Source organism: Melopsittacus undulatus, chromosome 1 (genome assembly GCF_012275295.1).
Source record: "Melopsittacus undulatus isolate bMelUnd1 chromosome 1, bMelUnd1.mat.Z, whole genome shotgun sequence".
Taxonomy (NCBI): Eukaryota; Metazoa; Chordata; class Aves; order Psittaciformes; family Psittaculidae; genus Melopsittacus; species Melopsittacus undulatus.
Window position 1 is genome coordinate 1,184,904 of NC_047527.1, and position 20,011 is coordinate 1,204,914.

The window sequence follows — 20,011 nt, forward strand, 5'->3', positions numbered from 1 at the left end:
CACCATGGAGATGTCTCCATGAGGATGGAGCTCAGGACATGGTCACCATGGAGATGTCTCCATGAGGATGGAGCTCAGGACATGGTCACCATGGAGATGTCTCCATGAGGATGGAGCTCAGGACATGGTCACCATGGAGATGTCTCCATGGGGATGGAGCTCAGGAGGTCACCATGGAGATGTTCCCATGAGGATGGAGCTGAGGAGGTCACCATGGAGATGTCTCCATGGGGATGGAGCTCAGGACATGGTCACCATGGAGGACGGATGGAGGAGGGATATGGGAGGGATAGAGGAGGGATAGAGGAGGGATGGAGGAGGGATGGAGGAGGGATGGAGGAGGGATGGAGGAGGGATAGAGGAGGGATGGAGGAGGGATGGAGGAAGGATGGAGGAGGGATAGAGGAGGGATGGAGGAGGGATGGAGGAGGGATGGAGGAGGGATGGAGGAGGGATAGAGGAGGGATAGAGGAGGGATGGAGGAAGGATGGAGGAGGGATAGAGGAGGGATGGAGGAGGGATGGAGGAGGGATGGAGGAGGGATGGAGGAGGGATAGAGGAGGGATGGAGGAGGGATGGAGGAGGGATGGAGGAGGGATGGAGGAGGGATGGAGGAAGGATGGAGGAGGGATAGAGGAGGGATGGAGGAGGGATGGAGGAGGGATGGAGGAGGGATGGAGGAGGGATGGAGGAGGGATGGAGGAGGGATGGAGGAGGGATGGAGGAAGGATGGAGGAGGGATGGGGAAGGGATGGAGGAGGGATGGAGGAGGGATAGAGGAGGGATGGAGGAGGGATGGAGGAGGGATGGAGGAGGGATGGAGGAGGGATGGAGGAGGGATGGGGAAGGGATGGAGGAGGGATGGAGGAGGGATGGAGGAGGGATAGAGGAGGGATGGAGGAGGGATGAAGGAGGGATGGAGGAGGGATGGAGGAGGGATGGAGGAGGGATGGAGGAGGGATGGGGAAGGGATGGAGGAGGGATGGAGGAGGGATAGAGGAGGGATGGAGGAGGGATGGAGGAGGGATGGAGGAGGGATGGAGGAGGGATAGAGGAGGGATGGAGGAGGGATGGAGGAGGGATAGAGGAGGGATGGAGGAGGGATGGAGGAGGGATAGAGGAGGGATAGAGGAGGGAAAGAGGAGGGATGGAGGAGGGATGGAGGAGGGATGGAGGAGGAATAGAGGAGGGATGGAGGAGGGATGGAGGAGGGATGGAGGAGGGATGGAGGAGGGATGGAGGAGGGATGGAGGAGGGATAGAGGATGGATAGAGGAGGGATAGAGGAGGGATGGGGAAGGGATGGAGGAGGGATGGGGAAGGGATGAAGGAGGGATGGAGGAGGGATGGAGGAGGGATAGAGGAGGGATAGAGGAGGGATGGAGGTGGGATGGAGGAGGGATAGAGGAGGGATAGAGGAGGGAAAGAGGAGGGATGGAGGTGGGATGGAGGAGGGATGGAGGAGGGATGGAGGAGGGATGGAGGAGGGATAGAGGAGGGATAGAGGAGGGATGGGGAAGGGATGGAGGAGGGATGGAAGAGGGATGGAGGAGGGATGGAGGAGGGATGGAGGAGGGATAGAGGAGGGATAGAGGAGGGATGGAGGAGGGATGGAGGAGGGATGGAGGAGGGATAGAGGAGGGATAGAGGAGGGATGGAGGAGGGATAGAGGAGGGATAGAGGAGGGAAAGAGGAGGGATGGAGGTGGGATGGAGGAGGGATGGAGGAGGGATGGAGGAGGGATGGAGGACGGATGGAGGAGGGATAGAGGATGGATAGAGGAGGGATGGAGGAGGGATGGAGGAGGGATGGAGGAGGGATAGAGGAGGGATGGAGGAGGGATGGAGGAGGGATAGAGGATGGATGGAGGAGGGATGGAGGAGGGATAGAGGAAGGATAGAGGGATGCAGGAGGGATGGAGGAGGGATAGAGGATGGATGGAGGTGGGATGGAGGAGGGAATTAGGATGGATGGAGGAGGGATGCAGGAGGGATGGAAGAGGGATGGAGTAGGGATGGAGGAGGGATAGAGGAGGGATGGAGGAGGGAAAGAGGAGGGATGGAGGATGGATGAAGGATGGATGGAACGTCCTTGTCTCTCCAGTGATGGGCATCCACCTCCTGATCTCCGTGGTTACGGACATCCATCCCCTTACCTCCATGGCAACAAGCATCCCCCCCCCTTATCTCCATAGCAGCGGGTATCACCCCTCCATCCCCATGGCAACAACCCCTCTCCATCACCCTTGCAACAGGCAGGAAGCAGCTCAAATCCATGAGTTTTATTCATCCCTCCATAAAATCCATGGAAAACCGAGTGGATGTCCTTCCAATCCGAGGTGCCAGCAGCATCATTCCCAGTATCCGGTGATCTGGTAGCCAGGATCCATCACCTGGTGGCCAGGATCTCCTCGGTGGCCATGCGGATGAGCTGATGGAAATCCACATGGAGATAGGTCCTCCAGAAGCGCCGATCGCGCCCATAGACCTGGGCAGGGAAACACGGACTTCCTGCCGGGAATAGGCCGGGAAGAGGCTGGTTGGGAGGAGGAAAAGAGGCTGGAAAAGCCTGATCCCGATCCCTCCTTGTCCTACCGATGCCATGGAAGATCCTGGCCACGGCTCTGCCGGTGAACTTCTCATCCTTGCGGATGTCCAGGAAGTGCCGGATGTCGGCGCGGATCCGGCTCTCCCAATCCCGCAGCTGAATGGGATGGGATACAAGGGGGAGGTCACATCCATCCCGACCCTCATCCCAACCTCATCCCTGGGCCCTGGGGGATGGGATGTGCTCACGTTGGCTCCATGGAGACCTTCATCCTCCTCCTCCTCGGAGCCAGGCTCAACGCGCTCCTTGCCAAAGTAGTCACTGAGCAGAGCCTTCAGCCGGGAGCTCCTCTCCTCTTCCTCATCCGCAGCGTGAGGGCCGTGGGTCTGGAAGGCAACGCTGCAGCCCAGCATCAGCCTCCTCATCCTTCTCCTCCTCCTTCCTCTTCCTCCTCCTCCTCCTCATCCTCCTCCTAATCCTCCTCCTCTTTCTCCTCCTTCTCCTCTTCCTCTTCCTCCTCCCCCTCTTCCTCCTCATCCTCCTCTTCCTCCTTCTCCTCTTCCTCCTTCTCCTCCTCCTCCTTTTCCTCCTATTCCTCCTTCTCCTCTTCCTCCTTCTCCTCTTCCTCTTCCTCCTTCTCCTTCTCCTCCTTTTCCTCCTATTCCTCCTTCTCCTCGTCCTTCTCTTCCTCCTGCTCTTCCTCTTCCTCCTCCCCCTCTTCCTCCTCATCCTCCTCCTTCTCCTTCTCCTCTTCCTCCTCTTCCTCCTCCTCCTTCTCCTCTTCCTCCTCCTCCTCCTTCTCCTCCTCCTCCTTCTCTTCCTCCTCTTTCTCCTCTTCATCCTCCTCTTCCTCCTCTTCCTCCTCCTCCTCCTCCTCCTCCCCCTCCCCCTCCCCAACCCACAACCAATGCACAACCACCATGACCACCCCCCCAATCTCTTCACCCCTCTCACCTCCGGAATGCCCTGAAGCAGGCTCGGAGCTGCCCCAGGGCTGCCCTCTCCTGGGCCACTGCTCTCTGGTGGAGGAAGTCACAGACCGAGTCCAGCTCCTGGCCACTGAGGTCACCATAGGCTCGGAAGTGGAAGGAGAAGTCCCCGAACTCCACCAGGACCCCACTGTTCCCATCCCTGCGTCTGTCTGCAGGCACCAAGAGAGGGATGGAAGCAACAGGGAGCTGGGGCCACCGGGACCTGGTGGCCACCAAGAGCCCAAGCCCAACAGGACCTGGATCCCACCAAGACCTGGAGCCCATCAAGACCTGGCCCTCAACAACACCTGGTGCCCACCAAGACTTGGCCCTCAACAAGACCTGGAGACACCAAGACTTGGATCCCACCAACACCTGGAGCCCACCAAGACCTGCACTCACCAACACTTGGAGCCCATCAAGACTTGGTGCCCACCAAGACCTGGATCCCACCAAGACCTGGATCCCACCAAGACCTGGAGCCCATCAAGACCTGGAGCTGACCAAGACCTAGCCCTCAACAACACCTGGTTCCCACCAAGACCTGGAGCCCATCAAGACCTGGATCCCACCAAGACCTGGCCCTCAACAAGACCTGGTGCCCACCAGGACCTGGAGCTAACCAAGAGCTGATGCTCACCCATACCAAGAGCTGATGCTCACCCAAACCTGGTGCCCACCAAGACCTGGAGCTCACCAAGACCTGGATCCCATCAAGACCTGGATCCCACCAAGACCTGGATCCCACCAAGACCTGGAGCCCATCAATACCTGGAGCCCATCAAGACCTGGATCCCACCATGACCTGGATCCCACCAAGACCTGGATCCCACCAACACCAGGAGCCCATCAAGACCTGGAGCCCATCAAGACCTGGCCCTCAACAAGACCTGGAGCCCATCAAGACCTGGTGCCCACCAGGACCTGGAGCCCACCAAGAGCTGGCCCTCAACAAGGCCTGGACCACACCAACACTTGGAGCCCATCAAGACTTGGAGCCCACCAGGACCTGGTGCCTACCGAGACCTGGAGCTGACCAAGACCTGGCCCTCAACAACACCTGGTGCCCACCAAGTCCTGGAGACACCAACACCTGCACCCACCAACACCTGGTTTCCACTAAGACCTGGTGCTCACCTAAACCTGCAACCCACCAAAACCTGGTGCCCACCAAGATCTGGAGACACCAAGACCTGGTTCCCACCAACACCTGGAGCCCCTGAGGACCCAACCCCCCTCCATGTCCCCATCCCAGCCAGTACCTGTCCGCAGGCGCTGGTCCCACTGGAGCTGGCGCAGGGCTCGTTTCACCAGCGGCACCTCCCAGCCCATGGAGTCGCTCAAGGAGACCACATTGAACTCTATGGAGCTGCCGGGAACGGGATCCCTGCCTGCCAGGCGCTCCCGAGCCAGGACCACGGCGACGGGAGGGGAGCTGAGGAGACACCGAAACCATGATGGGTTCATGGTCATGGAGACACCAAAGCCATGATGGGCTCCATGGCCATGGAGACACCAAAACCACGATGGGACCCATGGGCATGGAGACACCAAAACCACGTTGACCCAATGGTTTGGAGCCCCATGGGCATGGAGACAACGAAACCACGTTGGGTCCATGGGCATGGAGACACCAAAACCACAATGGGCCCCATGGTTTGGAGCCCTATGGGCATAGAGACACCAAAACCACGTTGGGTCCATGGGCATGGAGACACCAAAACCACAATGGGCCCCATGGTTTGGAGCCCTATGGGCATAGAGACACCAAAACCACGTTGGCCCCATGGGCATGGAGACATCGAAACCACGTTGGCCCCATGGGCATGGAGACACCTAAACCACCTTGGACCCCAGGGGCATGGAGACACCAAAACCATAATGGGCCCATGGTTTGGAACCCCATGGGCATGGAGACACCAAAACCACGTTAGCCCCATGGTTTGGAGCCCTATGGGCATGGAGACACCAAAACCACATTGGCCCCATGGGCATGGAGACACCAACAGCACGTTGGCCCCATGGTTTGGAGCCCCATGGGCATGGAGACACCAAAACCACATTGGCCCCATGGCTTGGAGCCCCGTGGCCATGGAGACACCAAAACCACGTTGGCCCCATGGTTTGGAGCCCCATGGCCATGGAGACACCAAAGCCACGATGGGCCCATGGGCATGGAGACACCAAAACCATGTTGGCTCCATGGTTTGGAACCCCATGGGCATGGAGACACCAAAACCACGTTAGTCCCATGGTTTGGAGCCCCATGGGCATGGAGACACCAAAACCATGTTGGCCCCATGGTTTGGAGCCCCATGGGCATGGAGACACCAAAACCATGATGGCCCCATGGGCATGGAGACATCAAAACCACATTGACCCCATGGTTTGGAACCCCATGGGCATGGAGACACCAAAACCATATTGGCCCCATGGTTTGGAGCCCCATGGGCATGGAGACACCAAAACCACATTGGCCCCATGGCTTGGAGCCCCATGGCCATGGAGACACCAAAACCACGTTGGCCCCATGGTTTGGAGCCCCATGGCCATGGAGACACCAAAGCCACGATGGGCCCATGGGCATGGAGACACCAAAACCATGTTGGCTCCATGGGCATGGAGACACCAAAACCACGTTGGCCCCATGGTTTGGAACCCCATGGGCATGGAGACACCAAAACCATATTGGGCCCATGGTTTGGAGCCCCATGGGCATGGAGACACCAAAACCACATTGGCTCCATGGTTTGAAGCCCCATGGGCATGGAGACACCGAAACCACGTTGGCCCCATGGTTTGGAGCCCCATGGGCATGGAGACACCAAAACCATGTTGGTCCCATGGGTTGGAGCCCCATGGGCATGGAGACACCAAAACCACGTTGGTCCCATGGTTTGGAGCCCCATGGGCATGGAGACACCAAAACCACATTGGGCCCATGCTTTGCATCCCCATGGCCATAGTGACCTCTATGTGCTCCCCTACCTCCGTGCCACATCCCGGAGCTGCCGGGCTCCTCCATAGCACCGGAGCCGGCACAGGGAGTATGTGGGAGGCAGCAGCTCCAACCAGCGCCGCGGGTGCAGCTCCAGGTAGCACAGCAGGGTCTCGATAGCTGCAAGAAGGGAAGGAGATGGAGGAGCTGCCGGCGGCATTCCCAATGGGATCCGGGATCTCCAGGGCCCGGCATTCCCATCACCTTCCTCCCGCAGGTCCAGGGCCTCCACGGTTGGATGGATGGGGATGGCTCGCTCGTGCATGTGGCAAATCCGGGGTCTGCTCAGTTCGGACCCCAGCTCCTCCTCTCCCACTGCTTCCTGCAGGAGCTCGGCATCTTCCAGCTCATCTGCCTGCGATGGAGGCATCCCAACCATCCCAACCATGCCAACCCAACCATCCCATCCCATCCATCCCATCCCAGCCATCCCATCCATCCCAACCATCCCAACAATCCCAGCCATCCCAAACATCCCAACCATCCCATTCCAGCCATCCCAACACAGATGATTCCCAGCCCCATCCCAGCACACGGATGATTCCCAGCCCCATCCCACATGGATGATTCCCAGCCCCATCCCACACGGATGATTCCCAGCTCCATCCCAACACAGATGATTCCCAGCCCCATCCCAACACAGATGATTCCCAGCCCCATCCCAGCACATGGATGATTCCCAGCCCCATTCCACATGGATGATTCCCAGCCCCATCCCACACGGATGATTCCCGGCCCCATCCCAGCACATGGATGATTCCCACCCCATCCCACACGGATGATTCCCGGCCCATCCCACATGGATGATTCCTAGCCCCATCCCAGCACACAGATGATTCCCAGCCCCATCCCAGCACACAGATGATTCCCAGCCCCATCCCACCTTAGCCTCACCCCAACCTCCCATGCATCCCACCCCATCCCCATCCCACGGCACCGACGGCGATGGCCTCACCCCATCCCTTGGGAAGGTTCCTCCTCACCTTGGTGACCTCCCGGTGATTCCGGTGCAGCTCCCGGCACTTGCAGGGCCCGAAGGCCTCCAGCACCAACCTCTTGATGGCCAGGAAGTCCACAGAGTCCCCATAGATGTGACGGCGAAGCTCAGGGAGGTCCCCACCCTGGAGAGGGAGGAGGAACCTTCCAGGGATCCAACATTGAAGAACCTTCCATGGATCCAGCATTGAGGAACCTTTTCCATGGATCCAACATTGAGGAACCTTCCATGGATCCAACATTGAAGAACCTTCCATGGATACAGCATGGAGGAACCTTCCATGGATCCAACATTGAGGAACATTCCATGGATCCAACATTGAGGAACCTTCCATGGATCCAGCATTGAGGAACCTTCCATGGATCCCCCATTGAGGAACCTTCCATGGATCCAGCATTGAGGAACATTCCATGGATCCAACACTGAGGAACCTTCCATGGATCCAACACTGAGGAACCTTCCATGGATCCAGCATTGAGGAACCTTCCATGGATCCAGCATTGAGGAACCTTTTCCATGCATCCAACATTGAGGAACCTTCCATGGATCCAGCACTGAGGAACCTTCCATGGATCCAATATTGAGGAACCTTTTCCATGCATCCCGCATTGAGGAACCTTCCATGGATCCAGCATTGAGGACCCGTTTCCATGGATCCACCATTGAGAACCCTTTTCCACGCATCCACCATTGAGGAATCTTTTCCATGCATCCAACACTGGGAAACCTTTTCCATGCATCCAACCTTGAGGACCCTTTTCCATGCATCCCCCATTGAGGAACCTTTTCCATGCATCCAACACTGAGGACCCTTTTCCATGCATCCAGCATTGAGAACCTTTTCCACGCATCCAACACTGAGGACCCTTTTCCATGCATCCACCATTGAGAACCCTTTTCCATGCATCCCCCATTGAGGAACCTTTTCCATGCATCCCCTATTGAGGAACCTTTTCCATGCATCCATCATTGAGGAACCTTTTCCATGCATCCCCCATTGAGGAACCTTTTCCATGCATCCCCCATTGAGAACCCTTTTCCATGCATCCATCATTGAGGAACCTTTTCCATTCATCCAACATTGAGGAACCTTTTCTATGCATCCCCCATTGAGGAACTTTTTCCATACATCCACCATTGAGGAATCTTTTCCATGCATCCAACATTGAGGAACCTTTTCCATGCATCCCCCATTGAGAACCCTTTTCCATGCATCCCCCATTGAGAACCCTTTTCCATGCATCCCTCATTGGGAACCCTTTTCCATGCATCCAGCATTGAGGAACCTTTTCCATGCATCCAACATTGAGGAACCTTTCCCATGCATCACCCATTGAGGAACCTTTTCCATGCATCCACCATTGAGAAACCTTTTCCATGCATCCAACATTGAGGAACCTTTCCCATGCATCCCCCATTGAGGAATCTTTTCCATGCATCCCCCATTGAGGACCCTTTCCCATGCATCCAACATTGAGAACCCTTTCCCATGCATCCCCCATTGAGAACCCCTTTCCATGCATCCAACACTGAGGAACCTTTTCCATGCATCCCGCATTGAGAACCCTTTTCCATACATCCCCCATTGACGACCCTTTCCCATGCATCCAACATTGAGGAACCTTTCCCATGCATCCCCCATTGAGAACCCTTTTCCATGCATCCACCATTGAGAAACCTTTTCCATGAGGAACCTTTTCCATGCATCCAACACTGAGAACCCTTTTACATGCATCCTGCATTGAGGAACCTTTTCCATGCATCCACCATTCAGGAATGTTTTCCATGCATCCAACACTGAGGACCCTTTTCCAAGGATCCAACACTGAGAACCCTTTTACATGCATCCCCCATTGAGAACCCTTTTCCATGCATCCACCATTGAGAAACCTTTTCCATGAGGACCCTTTTCCATGCATCCCCCATTGAGAACCCTTTCCATGCATCCCCCATTGATGACCCTTTTCCATGCATCCCCCATTGACGACCCATTCCCATACATCCCGCATTGAGGACCCTTTCCCATGCATCCCACATTGAGGAATGTCCCTGCCTCCCCTCACCTCAGGATCCAGGAAGAGGTGACAATGTGCAGCAGCTCCATCCCGGCCGGCACGTCCGATCTCCTGCACGTAGCATTCCAAGCTCTTGGGCATGTTGTAATGGATCACTCCCTGCACGTCCGCCTTATCCAGCCCCATTCCAAAGGCCACCGTGGCCACCACCACCCGGATGCGGCCGCTCATGAAGCCGCTCTGGACGCGCCGGCGCTCGGCACCGGAGAGGCCGGCGTGGTAGGAATCGGCCAATGCCATTGGGAAGCGGTCATGGATGCTCCTCTTGGCTGAAGGAGGAATGGGAAAGGCTCCGATGGGGATACCCATCCCAATGGAATCCTGCTCCGGGTTGGAATCCATAGGGATGAGAAGAATGGATGTGTTCCTCGGATCTTTGGGTTGGATTGGAAAGGTTGGGTTGGAAAGGGGGTGGAAGGAGGAAACAACAAAGGATCCGAGGGATTCCAAGGGAACATTCCCAGGTCATGGATTGAGAAGGGAAGAAGCCCATTGAGGTGGATAATGAGGACTAAACCCAATCTCAATGCCTAAAACCAGGCTTTGGTTGGCCAACAGAGCCAGAAACCTTGCCACGAGCACCGCGCATTCCCAATGGATTCCCTATTCCATGGTGGGATATTCCGGCTTCATTCCAATGGGGATCCACCTGCTTGGGGCTGCTGGGATAGAGCAATGCCAGGCACCTACCCTTGGCTTTCCTGCCTTGGACAGGCTCCTGCTGGTGATCCCGAGCTCCGGGCTTTTCCCGGAGCGGAATTCCTTGGAGGCAGGTCCGGATGAGGGCCGCGATGCGCGTCGTCTCCTCGCGCCGCGTGCAATAGACAATGATGGAATCCAGGGAGCCAAAACGTTCCCCTTGGAGCAAGGAGATCAGGGCCTGAAGGGGGAAAATCATGGAATTGGGGTGGGTTGGGAAGCACTGTCCAGCTCCTTCAATTCCATGGGCAGGGATCCCGTTCCATGATCATGGGAATCATTGAATGGGTTGGGTTGGAAGGGACCTTGAAGCTCATCTAGCTCCAATTCCATGGGCAGGGATCCCGTTCCATGATCATGGGAATCATGGAATGGGGTGGGCTGGGAGGCACTGTCCAGCTCCTCCAATTCCATGGGCAGGGATCCCGTTCCATGATCATGGGAATCATGGAATGGGTTGGGTTGGAAGGGACCTTGAAGCTCATCCAGCTCCAATTCCATGGGCAGGGATCCCTTTCCATGATCATAGGAATCATGGAATGGGTTGGGTTGGAAGGGACCTTGAAGCTCATCCAGCCCCAATTCCATGGGCAGGGATCCCGTTCCATGATCATGGGAATCATGGAATGGGTTGGGTTGGAAGGGACCTTGAAGCTCATCCAGCTCCAACTCCATGGGCAGGGATCCCGTTCTATGATCATGGGAATCATGGAATGGGTTGGGTTGGAAGGGACCTTGAAGCTCATCCAGCTCCAATTCCATGGGCAGGGATCCCTTTCCATGATCATGGGAATCATGGAATGGGTTGGGTTGGAAGGGACCTTGAAGCTCATCCAGCTCCAATTCCATGGACAGGGATCCCATTCCATTGGAGCAGGATGCTCCAAGTCCCTGTGTCCATCCCAGCCTTGGGCACTGCCAGGGATGGGGCAATCCCAATCCCAAAGGGATTGAAGGTCCCCAAGGAAGAGGAGGCCATGGAGATGCTGCAAGGGCTGGAGATGTGGGATGCAGGGATGGGATGAGGAGGAACGGCTCCAAAGAGAAGAGTTGATGGGATCTTGGGATGAAGTTCACCACCATGAGGGTGCTGGGACACTGGAAGGGGTTGGATGGAGAAGTTTGGGATGCTCCATCCCTGCCAGGTTGGATACAGGGCTTGGAGCATCCTGCTCTATGGAATGGATCCCATGGTTGGAGCTGGATGAGCTCCAAGATCCCTTCCAACCCAACCCATTCCAAGATTCCCTGATGACAGCCACAAATCCCACCCTGTTATCCCTACCTCATCCCTATCCCTGTCCATGGAGACGGAGAGCAGCAGGTTCGATGGCACAGCAGCCGAATGCACTGTTATCCCTTCCTCCGCCGGTATTCCCAGATGCTGGAGCACATCCCGTGCCGTGGCCAAGGTGGCCGTGGCCGTCAGCCCTAGGAAACAGCGGATTCCCAGGCGATCCCGGAGAACCTAATGGGAAGGCGAGGAAAGGGTCGGATGCCGGCGGCATTCCCAAGGCCTTTTGGGATGGATGCATCCCTGTATCCCACCTTGCAGAGCCGCAGGTAGCAGGGACGGAAGTTGTGGGACCATTGGGATAAGCAATGGGCTTCATCGATGCAGACGAAGGCCACCGGGGGCAGGCGGTCGGCAGAGGGCAGGAATCCCCCTCCGGATCCGCTTCCTCCCACCACAGCTTCCGGGGATAGCAGCAGGATGTGCACCTTGCCCTGTAGTACCTATGGGATAACCGGGATGCAGATGGGAATGTCCAGCACGATGGATTCCTCCTGCTCCCATCCCGGTCTCCATCATCCCAATCCCAGCTATCCCACATCCCTGTAGGCATTGGAGCTTTCCAGGCTATCCCATCCCTGCAGCATCCCCATCCCTTGGTGTAGGGGTTGGGAAAAGATGCTGGAATGGGGTTTTCCTTAAATCCCGGTATTCCAATGTCCTCATCCCTGTTTTCCTTCCCTTGAGCATCTCCAGCACCGGGAAGAGCCAAAAGGGAAGGAGATGCCTCCTATGGAGCCCTCTTTGGGATGCTCCAAGGAAGCTTCCTTCCCACTTTTCTCTCCTTGCAGAGCAATTCCCAAATGGAAAGGGAATTAGGGTTAGGGAATTGCCTCCGCAAGCAGGTGAATTCCAAGCCTTTCCCAATGGGATTGGAATCCGGTGCCGTTGATGCTGCTCGTAGCGGGTACCATGGAGCACATATGGTTTTCCATGGAGGATGTGTTCCCACTCACCTTCTCCATCACTGCTTCCCGTTGGGATTTGGGCATGTTGGAGTGGATGCAGACGGCTTTTAGGCAGCGTGGAAGTCCCGAGATCTGGAATGGACACAGCTCTATGGTGACATGGATAGTATCCCGGATGATGAGCATCCATTGGGAATGGCACCTCCAACCTGATCATCCATAAGGGACACCAGTGGGGAGATGACCAAGGTGATGCACTTGGAGCGCTGGTGGTAGAGGTAAGCAGGGAGCTGGTAGCAAAGGGACTTCCCCATCCCTGTGGATAACACCACCAAGGTGGAAAGACCTGGAAGAACCAATGGGATTGGGATGAGCTTCAGGGCTTGGGGAATTCCATGGTCATGGAGAGGTGAGGAAGAGGAGGAGGATGAAGGACGGATGCATGGATACCAACCAGAGAGGATCCTCATGATGGCCACCTCCTGGCCGGGACGGAAGGAGCTGTATCCAAAAGCCTTCAGAGCATCCATCACTTCCTTTGGGGTCTCTGCATGGGATCAAAGGGGTTTGGATGAGGACCAGGAATGCCGGATCCCATCCATCGCATCCCTTTGGAATCCTACCTTGCACCTTCCCATCCGCTCTGAGGCTGTAGAGAGGCTCCATAGGGGCCGGTGCAGCCGGAGCCTCGTACACTGGCTTCCAAGCATCCCGGGATGTGCTTGCTTCCCAAATCCCATTGGATCCGGCCATGTGGCTGCCTGGGGTTAAATGGGGCAATTTCAGGAAGGGGGAATTTCCCGGTGCTCCGGGACAAATCCCATCCCGAGCTGCCCAACGCCCCCCCCTTAGATCCCTATGGGATAAAGGACAGCATTCCCTGTTTCCATAGGGATAGGGCCTCACCGGAGAGCTCCGGGCAGAAGCTGTTGGTCCGGCGAGCGACCTCCTCCAGGGTGGGCAATGGAGCTTCCTCCTCTTCCTCCTCCTCTTCCTTGGGAGCAGGATCCCTCTGCTCTGCTTCCCTGGAAGCTCCTGTTGGGAAAGGGCTCCTGCCTTTACCTGCATCCATGGGAAGCAACAGCCTCTTCCCGATGTTATTCCTGATGGGAATAGGGGGAAGAAGGCACAGGGAGAGGGGAAAACCCAACTGGAGCTTCCCATCGGGGATCCCGACCTGGGATGTGGATTTGCCAAAGGGATCCCAGTATCCAGTGGGATCCCAGTATCCAGCATCCCAAAGCAGGGTGGGAGATGCTCCGGACCTGAGCCCTAAAGGGGCTTTGGGAAAGCTGGAGAGGGGCTTGGGACATGGGATGCAGGGATGGGATGAGGGGGAATGGTTTCCAAGTGGGAGAGGGAGGAATTTGATGGGATCTTGGGAAGTTCTTCCCGATGAGGGTGCTGGGACATGGGAATGGATTGAATGGAATGGACACAGGGGATGTAGCCCTGGGCATGGCATTGGATGGGCTTTAAGATCCCATGATTCCATGATCCTATGATCCTGTAATTCCATGATACCATAATTCCATGATTCCATAATCCCATAATTCCATGATCCCATGATCCCATCATTCCATGATTCCATAATCCCATGATCCCATAATTCCATAATTCCATGATCCCATAATTCCATAATCCCATGATCCCATAATTCCATGATCCCATGATTCCATAATCCCATGATCCCATAATTCCATAATCCCATGATTCCATAATCCCATGAACCCATAATCCCATGATTCCATGATCCCATAATTCCATGATCCCATGATCCCATAATTCCATGATCCCATGATTCCATGATCCCATTATTCCATGATCCCATAATCCCATGATTCCATAACCCCACGATCCCATAATTCCATAATCCCATAATTCCATGATCCCATTATTCCATGATCCCATAATCCCATAATTCCATAATCCCATGATCCCATAATTCCATGATTCCATAATCCCATGATCCCATAATCCCATGATTCCATAATTCCATGATCCCATAATCCCATGATTCCATAATCCCATGATCCCATAATTCCATGATCCCATGATCCCATAATCCCATGATTACCTCGGCACTCCGATGCCCAGTGTCCTGTCCCACCGCAACGGAAGCAGACGTCGGAATTCCGCATGGATCCACCTCCTCCAAACCATCCCGATTTCTTCTGCCACTTCTGCTTCCACATCTGCAAGCCACAACATTCCCATGTATCCATATCCCAATCCATGACCCGTCTCCCAGTCGCATCCGTGATTCCCATTATGATATCCCCCTGGATTCACTGCAGAACCTTCCAGCATCACCCCCCCCCCCCTTATCCAGGCTTCTGGAATACCCCTGGATACCCAGAACTTCTCCAAGCCTATGGATTAAGGATGCTGGGAGAGGATCCCAATGGATTCCATGCGAACGGATGGGGAGATCCTAAATAAAACCTGGGATAAGGGGGGTTCTTTCAGGGCCGAGATGAAGCTGGAGGATCCAATGGGAATCTTTGGGAAAGGCTTGGAATTCACCTGCTTGCGGAGGCGATTCCCACGCAGGACAAAGCTTCGGACATGGGATCGGCTCCGAAGGTTGAGCCGGACAAAATTCCCTTTCCTTTTGGGAATTGCTCTGTAAGGAGAGAAAAGTGGGAAGGAAGCTTCCTTGGAGCATCCCAAAGAGGGCTCCATAGGAGGCAGTTCCTTCCCTTTTGGCTCTTCCCGGTGCTGGAGATGCTGAAGGGAAGGAAAACAGGGATGAGGACATTGGAATACTGGGATTTAAGGGAAAACCCCATTCCAGCATCTTTTCCCAACCCCTCCACCAAGGGATGGGGATGCTGCAGGGATGGGATAGCCTGGAAAGCTCCAGTGCCTACAGGGCATATGGGAAAGCTGGGATTGGGATGAGGGAGACCAGGATGGGAGCAGGAGGAATGGCTCCAAAGGGAAAAGGAAGGAATTACATGGAACTTTGGGAAGTTCTTCCCTATTAGGGTGCTGGGACACGGGAATGGATTGAATGGAGAAGCCAGGGCTTGGAGCATGGCATTCCTATGGGATCTGGAGGAGGAAGCCGGAATCCCATTGGATTGCTCCTACCTGGCAGGGAGGACTTTCCGCCTGGATCTGGGCTTCTCCTCCTCCTCTTCCACCTCTCCCAAGAGGTTTTCCAAGGGCTCCATCGCTTTCCGGAGCTCCTTGGGCTCTTCCTTCCCTTCCTCTTTGCTCCTCTTCTTCCTCTTCCTCCTCTTCCCATCCTCTTCCTCTCCCTCTCCTTGGAGCTTTTCCGGATCCTCCCATTCCCCATCTCCTCGTGGCCTTTTCCTCTTGGAATCCGCCCTGGATTCCCCCCCACCTCCTTCCTCCTGCGGCATTCCCGGCTCCATCCCATCCTCTATGGATGCTCCTTGGCATCTGCGGATCCAGGCGGGATCCAGGGAGCCCAGTGTTTCCTGCAGCGCCCGGGATCTATTCCTGCCTTGGGAAGCTTGGGAAGCTCGGGATGGCTTCAAGCCTGCAGCCAGGATAACGGGAGCCAGCCCTGACACTGAAGCAGGGAGGAGGAGATCTTCTCCTTTGGCTTCTTCCCATTGGGAATGCTCTGTTGGAGTCGGGAATGTGGTCGCATCGCGGCTTTTCCAGAGCTTGGGAATAAGGGGGCTCTTCCCGGGAGCTGGGATTCTCCGGGGGGTCAAGGGGGTCTCCTGTATCCGGAGGGAAGGGCAAAGCTTTCCCCATCAGCATCCCATAGGGATGGATGGATGGGAAAGTGGGAATAGGGCTCCAATGGTGACCTTCCCAGCGGCTCCCAGCTTGGATTTCAGCTTCATCCCATAGGATTGCACTGAGGTCCTGGGCACGGATGGGCTCAGCTGTGGGGTCTTGGGCTGCCGGTTCAGGTGGGATCCCCAAGAGCCGGAATCCGGCACCTGCAAGGACACCGGGAATGGGCTCGGATCCAAAGGTTTCCATCCCAAACGCATGGAATTCCGGCATGGAAAACAGCTCAGATGCACCCAAAGGGAGCAGGGGAATAAGCTCTGCCAGGGGCAGCTTTTGGCCATAGGGAGGGATTTGGGAATGAAGAGAGGATCCCATGGGAATTCCCTGGTACCTGCTCCTGGGATGCTGATTGGTTGGAGGGCTCGGGTTGGGAAGGATCCGATCCCATCGTCTGCTGCTTCAGGCTCCGGTATTCCCGGTAAAGCCCTGGGAGAGATCCCCATGGAAGCATGGAATGGCTTGGAAGGGACCTCGCAGCCCATCCAGCTCCAAGCCCTTCCCATTGGAGCAGGATGCTCCGATCCCCGAGCCCGGCCAGGGATGGAGCATCCCAACCCCTTCCCAATGTTCCCATAGGGAAGCACTTCCCAAGATCCCATCCAGCTCTTCCCTATCCCCATTGGAGCCATTCATCCTCCTCCCATCCCCGCATCCCTCATCCCAAAGCCCCAATCCCAGTTTCCCGCAGCCCCTTCAGGCTCCGGAGCTGCTCCGAGGTTTTCCTTAAGGAATTTCCTCTCCTATGGGATCCATTCAGTCCCTTCCAGCCCCGCAGCATCCCCCAGTATCCATGATCCCACTCACTCCTGGTTTCCTCTGGAGCTGCTTGGATGTCGGCCTGTAAGGAAAAACATCGGGAATCATTCCTGGAAGCTTGGGAATTGATGGGTCCCATTGGCTGCTCCTATGGGAATGATGGGAAGGGACGGGAGGGTCTTTAGGTCATTCCGATTGGAACCATGCTTCCATGGAATGGGATTGGGGGGGGGTCATTCCTGATCCCGACCCTGGGATCTCCGTTCTGGGATTCCATGGAAGCAATGAGGGTGGAAAAGAGCCTTAAGCTCATCCGATCCATCCCATATTCCTTGGGATCAGATCCCAGCCCTCTCCTGGCTCCATCCTCATCTCAGGCACTTGGAGGGAGGGATCAGGCCCCAGCCCTTCCCCATCACGGGATACACACGTGCCAGGGCTCGGCATTCCATAGGGAATGCTTCGGGATGGAAGGAACTTCAAGCTCCTCCAGCTCCAAGCCCTGAGCCCCCCCGTTGTTCCCTGTGGATCCTCTCCGTGTCCATCCGACATCCATCCCCATCCATGATCCACGCATGCTCCATCCATGATCCCCCCATTATGCATCCATGATCCTTCTATGATCCATCCCCCATTAATCCATCCATGCTCCCCCCATGATCCCCCATTGATCCCTCCATTATCCATCCATGCTCCATCCATGACCCCTCCATTGATCCATCCATGCTCCATGATCTCTCCATGATCCATCCATCATCCATCCCTCACTGATCCCTCCATGATCCCCCATTATCCACCCATGATCCCTCCCCCATTGATCCATCCATGCTCCTCCCATGCTCCCCCATTGATCCCCCCAATGATCCCCCACTGATCCCTCCATTATCCATCCATGATCCCTCCATTATTCATCCATTGATCACTCCATGACCCCCCCTTATCCATCCATGCTCCCTCCATTGATCCATCCATGGTCCCTCCATGCTCCACCCATGACCACCCCTTGTCCATCCATGATCCGACCATTGATCCCTCTGTGCTCCATCCATTGATCCCTCCATGATCCCCCCTTATCCATCCATGATCCCCCATTGACGCATCCATAATCCCCCATTGATCCCTCCATGATCCATGCATGATCCAACCATGATCCTTCCATTATCCATCCATTGATCCCTCCATGCCCCCCCCTTATCCATCCATGCTCCCTCCATACTCCATCCATGATCCCCCATTATCCATCCATGAGCCCCCCGTGCTCCATCCATGATCCCTCCATTGATCCCTCTATGCTCCATCCATTGATCCCTCCATGATCCCCCATTGATCCATCCATGATTCCCCATGATCCCCCCCATGCTCCATGCACTGATCCCTCCATGACCCCCCCTTACCCCTCCCTCCCCCCCCGCTCCCGGTACCTGTCCCGGTTTCCGGCTCTGCTCCCTCTCGAACTCCTTCTCCCACCTCTTGAGCGCTGCCCTCACCTCCCGCAGCCGCTCCATGGCTCCGCACCGGGCAGGATGCGGCCCGAACCGGGGTAGACCTGACCTCCCGGAGGGCCCCCGGCCCGCAGCGGGGTAGACGTGGCCGCCCGGAGCCCTCCGGAGCCCTCCGACCTACACCGGGGTAGCCTGGAGCCTCCGGACCGAACCAGGGTAGACCTGGCCGCCCGGAGCCCCAGGCCCACACCGGGGTAGACCTGGCCCCCCGGAGCCCCCGGCCCGCACCGGGGTAGACCTGGCCGCCCGGAATCCCGGAGCCCCCAGACCCACACCGGGGTAGACGTGGCCCCCCGGAGCCCCCGGTCCGAACCGGGGTAGACCCGGAGCGCCCCCGGCCCGCACCAGGGTAGACCTGGCCGCCCGGAACCCCCCGGAGCCCCCCAGCCCGAACCGAGGTAGAACCGGAGCCCCCAGACCCACACCGGGGTAGACCTGGCCGCCCGGAACCCCCGGTCCGAACCGCTCTCTCCCGCCAGCCTTCCTCCAATGGGAAGCGAGGAAACGATGACAGACAGATACAGCAGCCAATGGGATGAGAGAGAAGAACTTGTTTTCTCCCCTTGGTCCCGCCCCTTCGGGCGGATGTCGCGTTCTGATTGGTGGAGCGGGGCGTCGGCGCGGAAGCGGAGACGGGTGTGGAGAGCGGCGCTGAGGGGGTGCGGGCGGCGCCATTTTGGGGGTCCTGTGGTGGGGGGGGCTTGGTTTGGGGGGGCCTAAAATGGGGGGGCTGGTTTAATGGGGCCTATAGTGGCGGGGGCTGGTTTAATGGGGCCTATAGTGGGGGGGAACTGGTTTAATGGGTCCTATATTGGGGGGGGCCTGGTTTAATGGGTCCTATAGTGGGGGGGGGGCCTGGTTTAATGGGTCCTATAGTGGGGGGGGTCTGGTTTAATGGGTCCTATAGTGGGGGGGGCCTGGTTTAATGGGTCCTATAGTGGGGGGGGCTGGTTTAATGGGGCCTATAGTGGGGGGGAACTGGTTTAATGGGTCCTATAGTGGGGGGGCCTAGTTTAATGGTTCCTATAGTGGGGGGGGGGTCCTGGTTTAATGGGTTCTATAGTGGGGGGGGCTGGTTTAATGGGTGCTGTAGTGGGGGGGGGGCTGGTTTAATGGGTCCTATAGTGGGGGGGGCTGGTTTAATGGGTCCTATAGTGGGGGGGGCTGGTTTGGGGGGGCCTATAGTGGTGTGTGGGGGGCCTGGTTTAGGGGTTCCCATAGTGGGGAGGGGCTGGTTTAGGGGTTCCCATTGGGGGGGCTGGGTTAGGGGTGCCCTATTGATAATGGATCTAGTTTAGGGGTGCCCCATTGATGATGGGTCGGTTTTAGGGGTTCCCCATTGATGACAGGTCTGGTTTAGGGGTGCTGTGGGGTGCCCCATTGATAATGGATCTGGTTTAGGGGTTCCCCATTGATAATGGATCTGGTTTGGGCCTGCCCCACTGATTATGGGTCTTGTTTAGGGCTTCCCCACTGATGATGGGT

The 20,011-nt window shown here is 56.5% G+C and overlaps 1 protein-coding gene across 1 annotated transcript; it reads right to left on the reverse strand.

Annotated features, from left to right (window-relative positions):
• Positions 1 to 2,349: 2,349 nt before the first annotated feature.
• RECQL4 (RecQ like helicase 4) lies at positions 2,350 to 18,873 on the reverse strand. The gene is made up of 24 exons (XM_034069770.1): positions 18,446 to 18,873; positions 17,073 to 17,106; positions 16,600 to 16,694; positions 16,280 to 16,414; positions 15,585 to 16,189; positions 15,015 to 15,114; positions 14,566 to 14,683; positions 13,395 to 13,523; positions 13,112 to 13,249; positions 12,943 to 13,035; positions 12,698 to 12,834; positions 12,537 to 12,620; positions 11,835 to 12,023; positions 11,572 to 11,754; positions 10,278 to 10,467; positions 9,576 to 9,856; positions 7,499 to 7,636; positions 6,720 to 6,870; positions 6,506 to 6,635; positions 4,780 to 4,952; positions 3,501 to 3,687; positions 2,795 to 2,945; positions 2,594 to 2,702; positions 2,350 to 2,509 (listed from the first exon to the last, which is right to left on the reverse strand). Exons 1-24 carry the CDS (start codon positions 18,527 to 18,529, stop codon positions 2,388 to 2,390), a joined length of 3,756 nt encoding a protein of 1,251 aa, XP_033925661.1. The 5' UTR covers positions 18,530 to 18,873; the 3' UTR covers positions 2,350 to 2,387.
• Positions 18,874 to 20,011: the final 1,138 nt, after the last annotated feature.

What these genes read in the sequence shown, in the direction of transcription:
- RECQL4 (XM_034069770.1), bottom strand. Translation starts at nt 18,529, where the DNA reads ATGGAGCGGCTGCGGGAGGTGAGGGCAGCGCTCAAGAGGTGGGAGAAG. An exon ending in AGCTGGGAGCCGCTGGGAAG is followed by an intron (nt 16,190 to 16,279) that starts GTCACCATTGGA and finishes CTCCGGATACAG; the next exon opens with GAGACCCCCTTGACCCCCCG. An exon ending in AAGGTCTCCATGGAGCCAAC is followed by an intron (nt 2,703 to 2,794) that starts GTGAGCACATCC and finishes CATCCCATTCAG; the next exon opens with CTGCGGGATTGGGAGAGCCG.